This window comes from Camelina sativa, chromosome 11 (assembly GCF_030686135.1).
Source record: "Camelina sativa cultivar CO46 ecotype springtype chromosome 11, ASM3068613v1".
Classification (NCBI taxonomy): domain Eukaryota; kingdom Viridiplantae; phylum Streptophyta; class Magnoliopsida; order Brassicales; family Brassicaceae; genus Camelina; species Camelina sativa.
This window is the reverse complement of record NC_141890.1, coordinates 39,354,430-39,369,754: the sequence shown is the minus strand read 5'-3', so window position 1 is coordinate 39,369,754 and position 15,325 is coordinate 39,354,430. Positions and strand designations below refer to the sequence as shown.

The window sequence follows — 15,325 nt, the reverse complement described above, 5'->3', positions numbered from 1 at the left end:
ACTTCGAGTCTCTCAGGTGTCCTGAGGAATATTGGGTGGACATAGGGGTCCACTACCAGGCAGATGATGCTCACTTGCGGTGGAGGTCAGTGGCTTCCAAGAGAGTGCACAGAGAGATGACTTGCATTGATGTTGTGGAGGAGTTTAACCGTAAGTACTTTCCCCGTGAGGCACTAGACCGGTTGGAGGTGCAGTTCCAGTAGTTATCTCACGGAACTTGGATTGTGCAGGAGTTGGACGTGGAGTTCAGTCAGCTTCTAATGTATGGGGGCCAGGGGATGGAGTCTTAGGAGGCACAATTCCGAAGGTTCATGAGGGCCCTTCGTGATGACTTGAGGGTCACTGCAGAGGTTGGAACTATGCTTCAAGAGCAGAGTTGGTTGAGACTTCAGCTGTGATTGAGGAGGATATTGGGGCACAGGCAGAGACGGTGATTCCAGCGGTCCAGCATAGGAAGGCTCAGAATCCTGGAGGTTCCGGCAAGGGCGGTAAGCCTGCGCACAAGAGGAAGTGGAGGCTATACAGAGGCTGAGTGGTGCAGAATGCTACGGTGCGGTAGCATGGACAACAAGGTGGCTAGCTGTCCCCAGAAGAGTGCCACGCCAGCAGCTCAGACGATGGTTCGTGTGTGCTACCATTGCAGGGAGCCTGAGCACATTAAGCCTAAGTTTCCTAAGTTGCAGCAGATGGCGGTGGTACGGGTGCAACACGTTGTGCAGCCAGGAGTGCAGCAGGTGGCACAGATTGAACAGTTGTCGCGGGTGTACACGACCGCAAATATCGGTGGAACCATTGTTGGGGCGATCATAGGCATAATTTCTGAGACTCAAAACTTTTTGAATTTCAGTAGATTCAGATTTTATGAATTTCTTGTGATAAAGTGTTAGGATTCTTAGCACATGGGGTTTTTGTAGGGACCTTATTTGTGGGCGAGTTTAGGTCTCACGTCATGTTTGATTCTGGAGCAACCCATTGCTTCATTACCCCGGAGTGTGCAGAGAGCGCCAATATCATTGGAGATCCCGGAAAGTGAGTGGGAGTTGTCTGAGTTGTAGGAGGTAAGTTTCTGAGATTCCTCAAGTGAGCGAGGGGAGTTTATATTCAGATCGCTAGAGGGTCAAGTTTAGTGGATTTGCTTTTCAGTCCCATGGAGTTGTATGGTGTTATCCTAGGGATGGATTGGTTGTATCATCACAGGGTTCATCTAAGTTGTCATCGGGGTAGAGTGGAGTGCGTACATAAAGGAAGTTGGTGTTTGTATGAGTGAGACCGACTTTGGGGAGTCTTGTGATCTCGGCCATGCAGGCCGGGAAGATGATCGAGAAGGGACGTGAGACTTACCTGGTTACAATTTTGATGTCGGAGTCAGTGGTGAAGTCTAAGAATTTGAAAATAACATATACAGCAGCGAACAAAATTTGTTTTAGAAAAGGAAATAACCATATATTAGAATAATATTATTCTATACTTCATATCTTCTTATATATATATATCAACGTACATACAAATTACAACTACTCTAAAACTATATATATATATATGTATAATTGAATTTAATTATCTAATAGAACAAAAACCAAAGTTGCTAGTTGCTATTAGCACAATATGCTCAAATTAAACCTTAGAACTACGCTCTCAAATTAAGAGATCACTGCAGTACTTAGGGGTTGAATTCCACAAAGACTCTAGACTACACAATAAATTATAGAATTTTGTTATTACGCTAAACAAGTTGATTTCAATTCAGAAAAGCAATGCAAAATATTAAAAAAAAACTGTTGTAAATTCAAGAAATTAAAAAGCTAGGTCTAGGGAATTTCTCAGGAAATTACAGAATATTAAATCAATAAATTAATTAGGATTCAAGTAATTAAAAATCAGATCTAGAATTCTAAACTCTTTTGTAAAATAAATCAATTCTCACTGCAAATATTTTCTAAATTTAAAACCAGAAAATCCAAATCTCTTTGCAAAATTCTAAGTTAAAAATCAGCAATAAAAACAGGTTTAGATTGTTCACAACATTACTAAATCAAATCTTTTTGCAAGAAGTAATTTTGCTTATCAATTGTTTAATCAGGAAAATCAATTATATTCTAATATCAATTTATTTTTCTAGGTTATTAATTCTAGATGGCCAATCAAGGATTAATATGAAGAACAACCAAAGATGAACATCTAGAAAGATAATGAACCTAAATAAACAGATCTAATAAACCATAAAAACTCTGTTAAAAATCATGAACCTAACAAGCAAACTACTCAGACATATTCAATGAAACACAAATCATATTATGAATAAATTGCGTTAAGAGATTAAAAGAAGAAGAAAATGAGTTCTGAATCTTCTCTGAAGGAGTCTTGATTCTTCTCTCCAAAAGCTCTCAAAAATCTCTCAGGGTTTTCTCTCTCAATAGTTGCAGGAAAAAATAAAGTTTAGATCTAAACAATGACCTAAACATCTTATTTATATTCTTAAAACACATGTAGGGACTAATGATGCAAATATGGAAAACTTTAGGGCAGATTTGTAAATCTTCAAAAAGAGGTGTCGACCTCACCCAAGTGGTGTCGGTCGACACTATCTCTCAGAATTGATTCCAAGTTTGATTTCCTTCGGTTAAATGCTCCAAAATGTTCCAAATTGCTCCACTTTGCTCCATCCATGCCAAAATCCTAGAAAACATGTAAAGACTCAAAAACATTCTAAAAACATGTAAAAACTCAAAAACATCCTAGAAAACAAATCATAAGACTCAAAAAACAAACTTATATCATTGTTGAAAATCGTAAAAACCATGATATATTAGCGTGCACACACAACAAAAATGGTTTAGATGTATTGTCATTTCAATTTCATTTGCTATCCACTTTTTTATTTTAACAACAAATGAAAAAGATAGACTCAAATGAGCTAATTGGGGAAGAATTGTTAACATAAACATATTATCAATCCACTTTCTCTAAAAAAAAGCACAACTTGGATAGGGTATATAATTACAAAAAAAAAAAAAAAAAAAAAAAAAAAAAAAAAAAAACACGAGCCACAAAAGGCCACACGTGTGAAAGTGAAACATAATATACTAATAAACGCAGTACAAAACAGTGAAACACAACCACTTGTTTCGGTTTGGTCAAGACTGTGAATACAAACAAACTCCGAACTAGTAGTTCTGGTCGCAGCTCTTGTTTCCACTCTCTCTCTCTCTCTTCTCTCTCTTCTCTTTACATCGTTCTCCTTCTAGGGTTTGGTTAATTTATTAGATTCAGCTTCTTCTTAATCTCTATAACATATCCTGTAAATTCTCTGTTCTTGTGTTTGTAATCTTTAACAACTAAGAAGAAATGGATTCGAATTCGTGGATCAGCTGTCCTTCTGTGTTTTCATCATCGTCTTCTTCACGGCGTTACCAATCTCGTTCAGGTTTGTTAAAGATGGTATATTATGTAGAGTTTCATCCTTTTGTTGTGATTTAATGGTGGAAAAAAAAACACTTCTTTTTATTTGGGGTTGGGGCAGATTTGTCTTTGGGAGATGTGGAAGGAGAAGACGATTCGAAAGCAGAGTTTATGTGTCCGTTTTGTGCAGATGAGTTTGATATTGTTGGGCTTTGTTGTCATATTGATGTGAATCATCCTGTCGAGGCTAAGAATGGGGTAATGTGAATTCTTTACTTTGACTTCTTTTCAATAAAAGAGTTCCATGGTGATTGATTCTTAGGTTGGTTAGGTTTAATTTCTCAAATTTTGAAGCTTTCTTGAAATGGAAATCGTTGTTGCTTTTTAACCCATTGTTTTGCTTAATCAAGTGAGCATTGTAACCCGTTGTAATTTACCATTTGACTCTCTTTCTCTCTTGGGAATGTTTCTGAATTAAACTATTGTATAACTAGTAATTTAAGGTCTCTTACGTGCCATCTTTGATATATGAACACTGAACAGAGTACTTGAATGATTACATTGAGTATTACTAGAGTACCATGATTGTTAGGTTGATTAGGCTTTATGTTGAGGTTTGATTTCCAACTCTTGAAGCTTGCTATTAAGTGTTGTATCTTGCAATGCTTCTGAATTAGATGATTATGTAATTAGTTAATTAGTTTTCCTTGTGTGTTATCTTCGATGTGATAACAGAGTGCTTGAATGGTTATATTAAAACAGAGTTTGCTTGTGATTTTTGTACTTAGGTATGTCCTGTCTGCACAAAGAGGGTGGGATTGGACATCGTTGGCCATATTACAACGCAGCATGGGAACATATTTAAGATATCCTTATGAAATTTGGTTATTCTCTTTAACGGTTTTGGTAGAGTTTGAAGAGTCATTTTGTGTAATCCTTGACAGTGAGAGACTTTACGTGCAGCGAAGGAGAAGGTTGCGTAAAGGTGGATATAGCTCTGCCTATCTTACGCTTAAAAAAGAGCTTCGAGAAGCTAACTTACAGCCTCTTGGAGGGTCTTCCACTTTCCCTCCTTCGTCCAATATAGATTCTGATCCTCTGCTCTCATCCTTTATGTTCAAACCCCCTTCGGCTATACCCATCTCTGAAGTAGACTCCGTAGCAGAAGTTTCACCTAGGGACACCCCTAAAAGGTATAGTTTCATGCTGTCCTATTAAAACATGCGCTACTTCGGTTTGTTTTCACATAGATCCTGTTTTTGTCACTACTTGACAGCAACACAAGACAAGTATCACTTTCAAACGAAGATCAAGAGAAAGCGAAAAAGAGTGGGTACGTGCGGGGATTACTTTGGTCAACCATGCTTGAAGAGAAGTTCTAATCCCTCTCCATATCTTCTATTGTAATGGTGTATTGAGAAATCATACATTAGTCTCAATGTATGTAGCAAAGCCTTATAGCATAAGGGCATGGAGAGTATATGTTGTAATCAAATGTTCTTGACGTATCTTTTATGTCTATAAAAATAAGTACTTTTTCACTCTACTAAGGACTCAGAAATATGTCAATGCTTAAAACTTTTTCAGTATAAAAACCTGGTAAGAGATTGATATATATAAGCCAAAGCTGTGTTTCAGTTCAGCAATCAAATTGTATCACAAAAAGTGTTGCTTCTCAACATTACAAAAGCACTCCTCGCAAATTTCACTATATGGGCTCCTCAAATCCTTATTCAGGGAAAAGCAAAAGACCAAGTATCAGAAGATAAAGGACGATTAGGCTAACAATTCACAAAGCATCTTCTGAAAATGTAACAGCAGAGACTCTTAAATCGCCTGAAAAACACGCAAGAGTCTGGCCACTATTTTGGTGGTTCTTCAGTGTAAGAGAGACTTTATATGTGAAGTAAGAGCAGAGCAGATAATGGGTCTTTTGATAAGACCAGAGCCAAATCGATGGTCAAGAAAGTATCTTTCACTTTCACCTCATTTGTGGGCTGTTAGAGGTGAAGAATCTGTAGTCCGGATGATCAACTTGCAGACGCTTGAGCCATTTTTCTGCAGCTTGTAGCAAAGAAGTGATCTTTTGGGACTCTTGACTTCTGTTTTGGTTCCACACGGATACTTTCAGCTTATAAGATGCGAGTCCAAAAGTAGGCAACGGTAGCTTTGTCGTTGGTTCTGAATCACTGTAACCCATAGCACCTGATCCAATACATAGACAACACTGTGTAAGAGGTCACACTAGGTTGTAACGATCAGAACATAGTAACGATCTCATGTTCACATTATGTCATAGGCTTTACTTACTTTGAGGAGGTGGTGTTGAGAGAGAATGGAACGTTAGAAAGCATGCATCGAGATTTTGTAGTGATGGACCAACCGGTATTCTGTATATTGGATACCTAAGACACCAAAAATTAAAAAATTCGTCATTTCAAATCCGTCCACGCATAAGTAATGATCTCAAGACTCACAAGAGGGTTCACATGAAACATACCATGACACAGAGACCCAACTGGAAGGAAGAAGATCACAGCTGCGGTATGTCCTGAGCTCGGGAAATCTTGACGCAAGATCCGAGACCTGGTGTATATGAAAGCGTTAGAACAAATATTGAAAGTAAACAACGGAAAGAACTGTCTTTGTTTGAAGAGGACATTTTACTTTGTTAGCCAGAGGTTCACGGCCAAACGGAGGTTCATACTCCAAGTACTCAAATAGTAACCGTCCCTGAGTATTGCTGATATCATTTTCTCCACTAGACAACGAGCCAGCAACAGATTGATCTCTCAGACTAACTCTATTCAGTTCGTTGACACTCAATCCCACCTCATTCTGCAAAGTCTTAGCCCTACTACTGCTGCTTCCTTCACTACTTCCTTCGTTATCCTCAGATGAATTTCTAATTATAAAAAGACAAATAATCAAAACCATCAAACAGAAAAAAAGACAGAAGAGCTCTTTCGTACAATAAACCATAAACATCTCAAACGACTAACCTAGGCTTCTTCGACGGATCAACATACAACTGAATACCAGATAAGTAAGGCACATAATACTGGACGGTGGAGTCGCTCTCATGCATATCTAGAGGAACACCAGCACCATATGCACTCCATTCTGCAAATGACTCCCAAAGATCCTCCAGCACAAAATATGTATGGCAATCTGATTCACGGGTTTTAAGTTCCCACCTGCTCCTCTAGAAAAAGAAAACAAACACGCAGCGGTAATCAATACTCACAACACATCTTGCACTGAGTTCAAACCTAAATCACAAGATAGTCTCAAAGTCTTCCCAATTCAACTCCAAAGTATGACTACAAAGTCTCACTAACTTACTTCGATCAACAATACAAACGAGATTATAAACACAACACACTACAATCTCCAGTTCAAGCAGAGCCGCAAATGAGGCAAAAAAAGCCCCAAATTTGAAATCATCTTACCATGGGAAATAAACGGGCAGGGACAACAGGAGTAGTATGCTCCAAGAACCGATCCAAGTTAGACCCATCACTCTGAACCCGACTCGACCGACCCGACCCAGAAGAAGAATCAGAAGAACCGGCGGCACAAACATCGGACCCAGAAACAACAACCCGAATCTTGCTACTAGTCTCCGTAACACCAAGACGTTTCCTAGACCTCGGCGGAGGCATAGCAACAACGCTCGCAGCCTTCCTCCGCTCCTTATCCATCAAAACCACCTCTTCTTCTTGAGCATCATCACGCCGTTGCTTCTCCCTAATCTGTTGCTGCAATTGCGCCTCTTGCTGCATCCTACGCATCGGAGGTGGGTTATAAAACCGATTCTCACCACGGATCGCTGTACGTGCGATTGAAACTCCTCCTGAACCCGACATTGTTACGCTAATCCCCAAAAAAAAGAAAAAAAAATCGATCGCTTCGAAACAAATTGAAACCAAAAAAACTGAAAATTTCTTCCTCCCCAGAAAAACTAAAGAAGAGAAGAGAGTTAAAAGATGCTTCTTTCTTTGTACTCTGGTTGATATCAAAGTGAAAAGAGTTGGGGAAAAAACTAAGTGAGTTTCTAGGGTTTTAGAACAACAAGAGATTGGGGAAGATGAAGGAAGCAAATGGGAATTTTTTTTTTTTTTTTGGTTAATAATATTATTTTTATCTATCACTCAATTAGTTATTAATTAAAATTTTGGGGTTGCACAGTAAGGAAAAATAAATATTATGGTACGGGGTGTGGCGAAAAATAGAAGAAGATGGTTGGGAAAATGAAGAGGTGTGTCTCTGTGTTTGGTAAGCGAAAGGTTTCGTCTCTTTCACGAAGCAACTCTTCCTTATTGGACTGGGCTTTTATTTAGGCCCAATTACAACAAAACCAAGGATTTGAACAAAATTTTCTTTGATTACACACACATGAATGAAGAAATGAACCTGTACAAGATTATATAAAAATCTCTCAAGCTGCAACAACACCAAACAATGGAGGGGGGGGGGGGATTTTTGAACAGGTTAAAATTCTACACACTGTGGTTTATTGGATGGGTGGGGGAATTAAGAAAAAGAATCTGACCTTTTTTAGCTATCTTTAACAAACAAATATGAATCATGCGGAACTGACTCTCATAAGGACTCAGCTCTACCATAGTCACTATCAAAACTCTTTAGCTCAGGGCATGGTTCAGGGACTACGGATTCTGATGACCCGCCAACATACGAGCATTGCCAAGAATCAACAGGAGAATCCGAGTTCTTGATCGACAGAGAGATGTTCGATAAGATAATCGATGTGAAAGGAGACTCTTTGGTTCCAAAGAAACCCCCGGCGATGCTGATGTTTTCTCCAACCATGTCATGTAATCTGATGTGACTCACGAGCGGGAAAGCATTTTCGTCGAAACCAGAATCCGGATGAGTGCCGAAGCTACCATTGGCTATAAACGCAGTACCAACGTTAACCATATGGACGTTGGAGATATCAATCTCTTTTATGTAACCTCCTCTTCCTTTTGTTGTTCTAAAGGCAATCCCGGTTAACGAGTTGTGTATGTGAACATCTTTGACCTCGACATCAGATATGCCACCAGACATTTCACTACCAAAGGAAATGGAGGAACCAGAAGCTCCTCCGAGGTGAACATTTCTTATCTCGACGTTTGCAGTAGCTCTTGCATACGAAATACCGTATTGGTCCCAACCACTTTTAAGGGAAATTGCATCATACCCCATCTTGATTGTAGAATCTTGGATACACATATTTACAGAAGAATCTGAAAGAAAAAAATAGAAAACAAGTATGAGATTCTAGTGCTGCAACAATTGTTTTAAACACCTATTTCTGCATCTGCATAACAACTAACCTGGGACAATGCCGATGGTATAAGGAGATTCAGGAGAAGTGTTAGCTGTTACATTATGAATGTATACATTGCTGCAAAAGATCAGTGACCAGAGTTAAAGAGTTTACCAAATTTTTCAAAACCAAAGGAGCTAACAATAATAAGAGAGGCATTTTCAAACTGATGCTTACTTAGAATAAACCGAATGGATAGTATAAGCAGGAGCATTCAAGAACGTAAGATTTGAGACAAAGACATTTTCGGAAGAGACGAACTCAATGAGGTGAGGGCGACTGTACTCTAAAGAATTGGTATTAAACCGATCCCACCAAACCAGGCCTTGTCCATCTATAGTACCATTATCACCTAAGACCGAAAAATATGGAACATTAGCATTGACAATACAAAATATAAATGAAAAGATCGAATCATGTATTATTACCTGTTATTATTACATCATGTAGCGTATCACCGTTTATCAAACTCATGTATCTCTTCCCTGGTAGATCAACGCCCTGTCCATACGACGGTAATGGATCCACTACTTGCCAATGCGATGGATCCTATATACAGATTTTTTTTCCGAGGTAAGAACCAAAAGACACAAATGTTCTGATTGGGAACAATGCAGACCATGGTACATAGCTACAACATTTCGAATCACTCAGGCAGTATTGTAAATAGAGCTAGAGGTCATCCTAAGCCACAATGCTTAGTTCACCAAATTTGGGGTTTTCTACACATCAAATCTACTCCATCAGGAAAAGACATGAATCTCTAAAGCTAACCAGAAAGTTCTATGGAGTAGTTAAGTCACACACAAACTCTGATCTTTAGAATGATCAAAACTTAAGACAAAGAGAGGCACACACACACAATAGAATGATAAAAAACTTAAGACAAAGAGAGGCGTAGAACACACAGACAGACATACCTGGGAGGCAAGTATGACGGCGTCTTTGTCGAGAAAGAGAGTGATATGACTAGTGAGATTGAAACTACCAGTGAGCCAGCGTCCGGGAGGAACAAAAAGCTGAGCACCACCTTTATCGGCATAAGACTTAAGAGAGAAGACAGCATTCTGAAATGCAAGTGTGTTCAACGTTTTACCATCTCCCACAGCACCAAACTCCGTAATTCTCATTATGTGTTCTCTCATCTTCGGTCTCTGATCACATACGCCGCCGTAAATCGGAATCACACAGCTCAATGCCACCAACAAAACTAGTTCCACCTGCAAGAAAAAACAAAACATAAAACTCTTACTAAGAGCTCCCAAAAAATTCAGATCCGAATACGATAGATAAACATAAATTGGGTTCGATTCTAATAAATAGATAACAAAAAGGAATCATTTCTCAAACGGATCCGGAGAATATGACCAAGACCCAGAAAGCGAATGGGATTCGAGTTTCGAAAAGCTTCGTCTCAATCAAGGAAATTTCGGACAAGACAGCAAAGGACAAGGAGAGTTAAGAACTAAACCAAAATAATAAGAAGACGTACTTACTGGCATCATCTTTAGTTGTAACGAAAAAACAAAAAAGAAAGCTGTCAGAGAAAAAAGGCAGGGGAATAAAGGGGAGAACTTTTCGCGCCCAAATGTAACCCGACAGTGAGAGAAAGAGCGAAGAAGGAGTGAAAGAAAGAAGAAGGAGAAGAGTTATGATGACCACAGAGAGAACAAAGACAGAACAGAAGAAGCTTTTTTTTTTTTTTATGATGATGATTGAGCAAACAGTATAAAATGATAGAAAAAAGGAAAGACAAATTATGATATTTTATAGTATAGAATAATTACATTAAAAAGAAATAGATAAAAAATTTGCAAAATTAACCCCAAATGACAGCCTTTATTTATGCGTATTAGCATTTTAAGACTTTATAAATAATTGAGCATATTAAGGAAAAAACAACTAAAAGTGGTAAATGAAATATAAAAATATGATATTTTAATTGAATGTGTTATAAATTTTATCATTAATTTCCACTAATTTGCAATTACTACCACTTTTTTTTTTTGGCTACAAAGAATGAAGAAGAAGAATTGTAACGTATTATCGCCGACAGATCTTCTCACTCACCGGCCGATAGAGAGAGAGAAAACGACCTTTTCTTTTTTTTTGCTCGTCTTCGTAAAGAAAAAAATATAAATGGTTGTCTGAAATTGATTTTTTTTTTTTGTCTTTTATTTAGAGAGTGCATGTGTTTGGTTTTCTTTTTGTAACTCTTTTTAGATAAGAAATTATTTTTTTTAGTGTTTGATTTTTTTTTCTAATGTTTTTGTTTTTATTATGTCTTTTCCATTGTTTTGTCGTCGTCAATATGATGTCAGAGTGTAATGGTCTAGAACTCTAGATGTTTAGGAATGGAAAAATATTTAAAATTTGAAATCCAATAGAAAGATTGGATATTCAGAGTTCTCCGATCAATATCTTATCCGAATTAGCTATATAGTGTAGAATTCTTTTCACATTTTAATATAGAGTATCGTAAATTGTTACTTCTTTGCCAAAAAAAAAGTAAATTGTTACTTTGGCATCATAAATTTTATATATATTGGATTTAATTATTTTAGCAACAATATTTTTAACTTATTAATTTTTTTTTTGTATTGGTTTAACCGAAGTAGATTTGAAGTGAGTGTTAAGTTTTAACATTGACTAATGTAGGATATAATTTTGGTCAAACCAACACAAATAAAAAATTATTTGGCAGAGAAATAAACTGAAATTTTTTCGCATATGTAAATAACTAAATATCATTTACATAAATTACAAATTAAAATTAATTAACATTCTCTGTTTTATTTACATTTAATTTGTGCGTTATTTAAACTCTATTAATCAAACAAAAGAAAAGAAAACGATGTTTACACATTTAAGAATTAAATAGTAATTTTAAATTTAAATTTTATGTATAATAAAAATATTTCTATAGATATTTCTATTTTTGAATATATTAAAAAAATTGTTGACAAACTATTCATGATGGGATGGGTGTAATATATTCAAAATCTCCATAAACTTATATATTTCAAATATCATGATTAATTATAGCGGGTATAACATAAAAACATATAATTCAAAAAATAAAAACATTATAATGTAAAAAAATTGGGTAATGAGTTAAAATATAAACTTTTTCTGGTAGCTATATTCAGTTCTAAAAATTTCACTAATTTGAGTAAGCGTCAACTTCGGAATGGTTATGTGCTTACTTTAAGATGATTATTTCGGAAAAAATTAAGTAGATTTGAATATTTTACAGAGTTTGAGAATATCATAAAGGAAATACGAGTATTCTGTCATAATCTTTTATCCAATCCGTGAAAATATATCTTATATATTAGAAAAAATGATTTATTCAAATGCTCGTTACTACGGGGTTTACATATTCAAGCAAGACAAATGCATACATTATTCATGTGGTTTCGTAGAGTGAATTTTCTACGGGCCAAAAATATTAAATTTGTTTCCAGACAAACCTATTGAGATGGGTTTCACAAGCTTGACACTTTAGGTCATCCAATCGAAATTTTTTAATCTTTTAGCAGTTTTTCCGGTTTGATAGTTTATGGATTTAATAATAATTAATCTAATCGATCACTAATTTGGTTCTTATTTGATCAGGATCCACCATCACATCAATCCAAATTTTATGGTGAAACCGTTATTATTTCAACCTAACATTCACAAAATGAATGTAAACAACCGATTTTAGTTTCAGTTATAAATGTTAAACCCTCTAATTATATGTTACATATCGAAAAGCAGTACTCTCAACTATGATGTATGAAACTATTTTTACAATTGTTTTAAATATATATTGATTTGTCACATATTACTTTCAAATATATTGAATTTTATTACATTTTACAAACTAAACAAACTAACATTTTCAAAATAATTTCAAACTATATACAAACATATATTTTATAGAAACAAAATCTAGTATGTATATAATATATTTCAAACTTTATAGCAAACTTAGTTTACCAAATCAACCTCGTACATATGTGCTGATCCGAATCTAGTATGTAAATAACTAAATATCATTTTACATAAATTAGGGATTATTAGAGAAAAGAGGTTTTTTTGGCCCACAAAATTTGAGAAAAGATATGATTACCCGGACTTTCGATTTTAGGCCTTTTTGGGTAATAGAGAATGACAGTTATGCCCTTGCTCTCTCAATCTTCTTCTTCGTTCTCTCCACACGCGACAGCCACCATCGTTTTTTTTTTTTGTCGAAACCGAAGCTTCTCTAGATCAAAACAATCACTTATTCTCCCAAACCTTCGTACTCCATCAACACCATCTTTTTCACTTCAACACTAATTCTTTGGTCTCTCAAACATAAAAATCTCTCTGCCGTTAACAATGGTGGAAAATTATAAAATCTCTCACAACATCTTTGATCATCCTGAAGTGAATTCAATGGATTCAATCAATTATTTCGTTGGATGAAGAAATCTAAACCCTAAGGGATACTATCTAGTGAACCCAAGGCTCCAATCACAAGTCGAATCTGAGATATTAATCGGAAAAGACAAAATTTGTCTATTCATTCGGAGGAAATAACATAATCTTAACCAGTTAACACATTGTCGCATACCCAAAACAAAAGCTTGAAATTCTAATTTTATTATCTGTAATCGTTGAGCAATTAAAATCTTTTTTTTTGTTTTTAAAACCTTCAAAACAGAGGTTACACGAGAGAAAGAAAAAATCAACTCGCCGACGGGAAGATGTGAAACCTTCCTTGACTAGACCTTGGCTCACCGGCAAAGCGAATAGCAGTCACGGCGGTCGGCAAGTCTTCTTCCAGTCAGGCCGGAGATTTCAGAATCGTTAAAAAAATGGCTGGCTGCGCAGGGAAAGAGAAAAAATTGTTTGTAAGAGAGGGATGATTTGGTCTTTTTGATCGATTAAAAAGGCTTGTTTCTGTAAATCTGGACTATAAGCCTAAACCCATAGGAATTTGAGAAAAAAGCCTCAATTCTGTAATTAATCCCATAAATTATCTATCGGTCCACTGTTGAAAAAAAATATTATTGGTGTTCATCAATAGTATTTGGTCTAATGTAGACGTTAAAAGATTCTGATAGATAGGCTTTAGATGAAAGAAAATTATTATGTCTAATATTTGGTTGATATGCGTTGAAAATATTTAAACTATGATGTGGATGATTATTGTGGATAATATTTGATCAGCTGAAACTGCCAATTACAATTATTTTTAATCAATTATTATCATATTTAAATATCTTATTTCTAATTATTATTTGATTATTAATTTTTTCTATTTTACTTTTGTAATCAACTTAATATCTCATCTTAGTAATTTGTCTCTAAGTATAAAACATCAAAATATTAACAAATATATATAGATATATTACTTTTTGTGCCAAGAATATCAAATTTTGAAGTTAAAAGTATTATATAAAACAAGAGAAGATTAAAAAAAAAAAAAAAAAAAAAGCAAGAGAATGAAAATGAGTGAAGTTTGAATGTATATAGTAAATGTGGGAATATAAAAAAGGGAATTGTGGGGAAGAGAAGGGAAAGTCTAAAAAAAAAGAGCCATGTGCCTGACAGTGAAATAAGCTGAATGACTAATTTTGCCAGCCTGTCACTTTTTGTCTTCTTTTTTTTCTTCCCTTTTATGTTTTTTTTTTCTGTTTCTATTTTCATTTCATCAAAGTTACTGATATGATGATATAGTTCAGTTTTGTTTTTTTTTACATTTTTTTATTACGTCAGATATTTCAATTTTGTTTTTATAACAACGTTTCTGCAAAAAAAAATCTTACGTTCCTCAGCCCTAACCTTAGCAGCCTCAGCCTTCAACCGTCTCCTCTCCTCATTAGCAGCTCGTTCAGCCAACAACCTAGCCTCATCCTTAGCCTGCTTCTCAACACGAAGCATCTCAATCTCATGAATGTACTCATTACGATACACTGTAACTTTCTTTGCATAATCTCTCCTATCTGCGTCTTTCGGATCCTTTGGAGCTTCCCAGCTACCAATATAGCTTTCTGGCTCAAGAAAGTTGTGAGTCTCCTGGTGGTATCTATGGTGAGTGGCCTCCGCAGAGAAAGACCTGATAGACCCAATCATGGAAGCGTTCTCACTCTGCCTCACGAGTCGGCTTAGCTTACTGCAAAAAGCCATTTTTCTTTTTCACTGAAAAACTCAAATACAGATTCAGATTCAAAGATACATACAGATAATTCGAAATTTAAGTGTTGCAGCAACAATAAGATCCCCAAAGGGTCTGGTTTAAATCTTGATTAATTGGAACAGGTAGGGTTTATGAATCGGGGAACTCTTAGTTAGGATAATGTAAGCAAATGCGAAAGTATAAATTGGGTGGAGAAGCTTACCTGGGAGGAATGAATCGACGGAGATTTGTGAGTTTGGGACAGATAGAGCAGAGGAAGAAGAAGAAGAACAACGGCGGTGAAACAAACCGGCGTGAAGCTATTTTTAAGGCTGAGAGAAATGAGTCTAATTTGTATTTTTTTTTGTTTTGAATATTATTTTGCACTTGTTTTTTTTTTTTTTATAGCATTTGTTCATAATATATAAAATATGTTCATT

General features: G+C 35.8%; 4 protein-coding genes across 7 annotated transcripts; 1 reads left to right on the top strand and 3 right to left on the bottom strand.

The window, feature by feature from the left end:
- Positions 1-3,107: 3,107 nt before the first annotated feature.
- LOC104725419 (protein DEHYDRATION-INDUCED 19 homolog 7) lies at positions 3,108-4,945 on the top strand. Its single transcript, XM_010444083.2, has 5 exons — positions 3,108-3,424; positions 3,521-3,657; positions 4,188-4,265; positions 4,357-4,592; positions 4,676-4,945. The coding sequence occupies exons 1-5, from the start codon at positions 3,346-3,348 to the stop codon at positions 4,779-4,781; spliced, it is 636 nt and encodes a 211-aa protein (XP_010442385.2). The 5' UTR covers positions 3,108-3,345; the 3' UTR covers positions 4,782-4,945.
- Positions 4,946-4,978: 33 nt separating this feature from the next.
- On the bottom strand, positions 4,979-7,679 carry LOC104725417 (uncharacterized). The gene is made up of 6 exons (XM_010444081.2): positions 6,852-7,679; positions 6,402-6,604; positions 6,067-6,304; positions 5,900-5,985; positions 5,710-5,804; positions 4,979-5,604 (listed from the first exon to the last, which is right to left on the bottom strand). The coding sequence occupies exons 1-6, from the start codon at positions 7,266-7,268 to the stop codon at positions 5,381-5,383; spliced, it is 1,263 nt and encodes a 420-aa protein (XP_010442383.1). The 5' UTR covers positions 7,269-7,679; the 3' UTR covers positions 4,979-5,380.
- Positions 7,680-7,766: 87 nt separating this feature from the next.
- LOC104725415 (putative polygalacturonase) lies at positions 7,767-10,472 on the bottom strand. 3 transcript variants are annotated; one of them, XM_010444080.3, is made up of 6 exons: positions 10,227-10,472; positions 9,655-9,954; positions 9,163-9,283; positions 8,912-9,086; positions 8,742-8,812; positions 7,767-8,651 (listed from the first exon to the last, which is right to left on the bottom strand). In XM_010444080.3, exons 2-6 carry the CDS (start codon positions 9,877-9,879, stop codon positions 8,005-8,007), a joined length of 1,239 nt encoding a protein of 412 aa, XP_010442382.2. In that variant the 5' UTR covers positions 9,880-9,954; positions 10,227-10,472; the 3' UTR covers positions 7,767-8,004. The 3 variants fall into 3 exon arrangements, with proteins under 3 accessions (XP_010442382.2, XP_010442381.2, XP_010442380.2); XM_010444079.3 differs by having other exon boundaries at positions 10,231-10,472; XM_010444078.2 differs by lacking the exon at positions 10,227-10,472 and having other exon boundaries at positions 9,655-10,184.
- A 3,979-nt stretch (positions 10,473-14,451) lies between these two features.
- LOC104725414 (uncharacterized) lies at positions 14,452-15,304 on the bottom strand. 2 transcript variants are annotated; one of them, XR_757910.3, is made up of 2 exons: positions 15,109-15,274; positions 14,452-14,882 (listed from the first exon to the last, which is right to left on the bottom strand). XR_757910.3 is itself a non-coding variant. In XM_010444077.2 (2 exons), the coding sequence occupies exon 2, from the start codon at positions 14,894-14,896 to the stop codon at positions 14,477-14,479; it is 420 nt and encodes a 139-aa protein (XP_010442379.1). In that variant the 5' UTR covers positions 14,897-14,908; positions 15,109-15,304; the 3' UTR covers positions 14,452-14,476. The 2 variants fall into 2 exon arrangements, 1 of the variants encoding a protein (XP_010442379.1); XM_010444077.2 differs by having other exon boundaries at positions 14,452-14,908; positions 15,109-15,304.
- Positions 15,305-15,325: the final 21 nt, after the last annotated feature.

What these genes read in the sequence shown, in the direction of transcription:
- LOC104725419 (XM_010444083.2), top strand. Translation starts at nt 3,346, where the DNA reads ATGGATTCGAATTCGTGGATCAGCTGTCCTTCTGTGTTTTCATCATCG. An exon ending in CTGTCGAGGCTAAGAATGGG is followed by an intron (nt 3,658 to 4,187) that starts GTAATGTGAATT and finishes TTTTGTACTTAG; the next exon opens with GTATGTCCTGTCTGCACAAA. An exon ending in AGCATGGGAACATATTTAAG is followed by an intron (nt 4,266 to 4,356) that starts ATATCCTTATGA and finishes GAGAGACTTTAC; the next exon opens with GTGCAGCGAAGGAGAAGGTT.
- LOC104725417 (XM_010444081.2), bottom strand. Translation starts at nt 7,268, where the DNA reads ATGTCGGGTTCAGGAGGAGTTTCAATCGCACGTACAGCGATCCGTGGT. An exon ending in GTGAACCTCTGGCTAACAAA is followed by an intron (nt 5,986 to 6,066) that starts GTAAAATGTCCT and finishes CATATACACCAG; the next exon opens with GTCTCGGATCTTGCGTCAAG. An exon ending in CTCAACACCACCTCCTCAAA is followed by an intron (nt 5,605 to 5,709) that starts GTAAGTAAAGCC and finishes GTATTGGATCAG; the next exon opens with GTGCTATGGGTTACAGTGAT.
- LOC104725415 (XM_010444078.2), bottom strand. Translation starts at nt 9,975, where the DNA reads ATGTTTTGTTTTTTCTTGCAGGTGGAACTAGTTTTGTTGGTGGCATTG. An exon ending in ATCCATTCGGTTTATTCTAA is followed by an intron (nt 8,813 to 8,911) that starts GTAAGCATCAGT and finishes GATCTTTTGCAG; the next exon opens with CAATGTATACATTCATAATG. An exon ending in TACCATCGGCATTGTCCCAG is followed by an intron (nt 8,652 to 8,741) that starts GTTAGTTGTTAT and finishes TTTTTCTTTCAG; the next exon opens with ATTCTTCTGTAAATATGTGT.
- LOC104725414 (XM_010444077.2), bottom strand. Translation starts at nt 14,896, where the DNA reads ATGGCTTTTTGCAGTAAGCTAAGCCGACTCGTGAGGCAGAGTGAGAAC.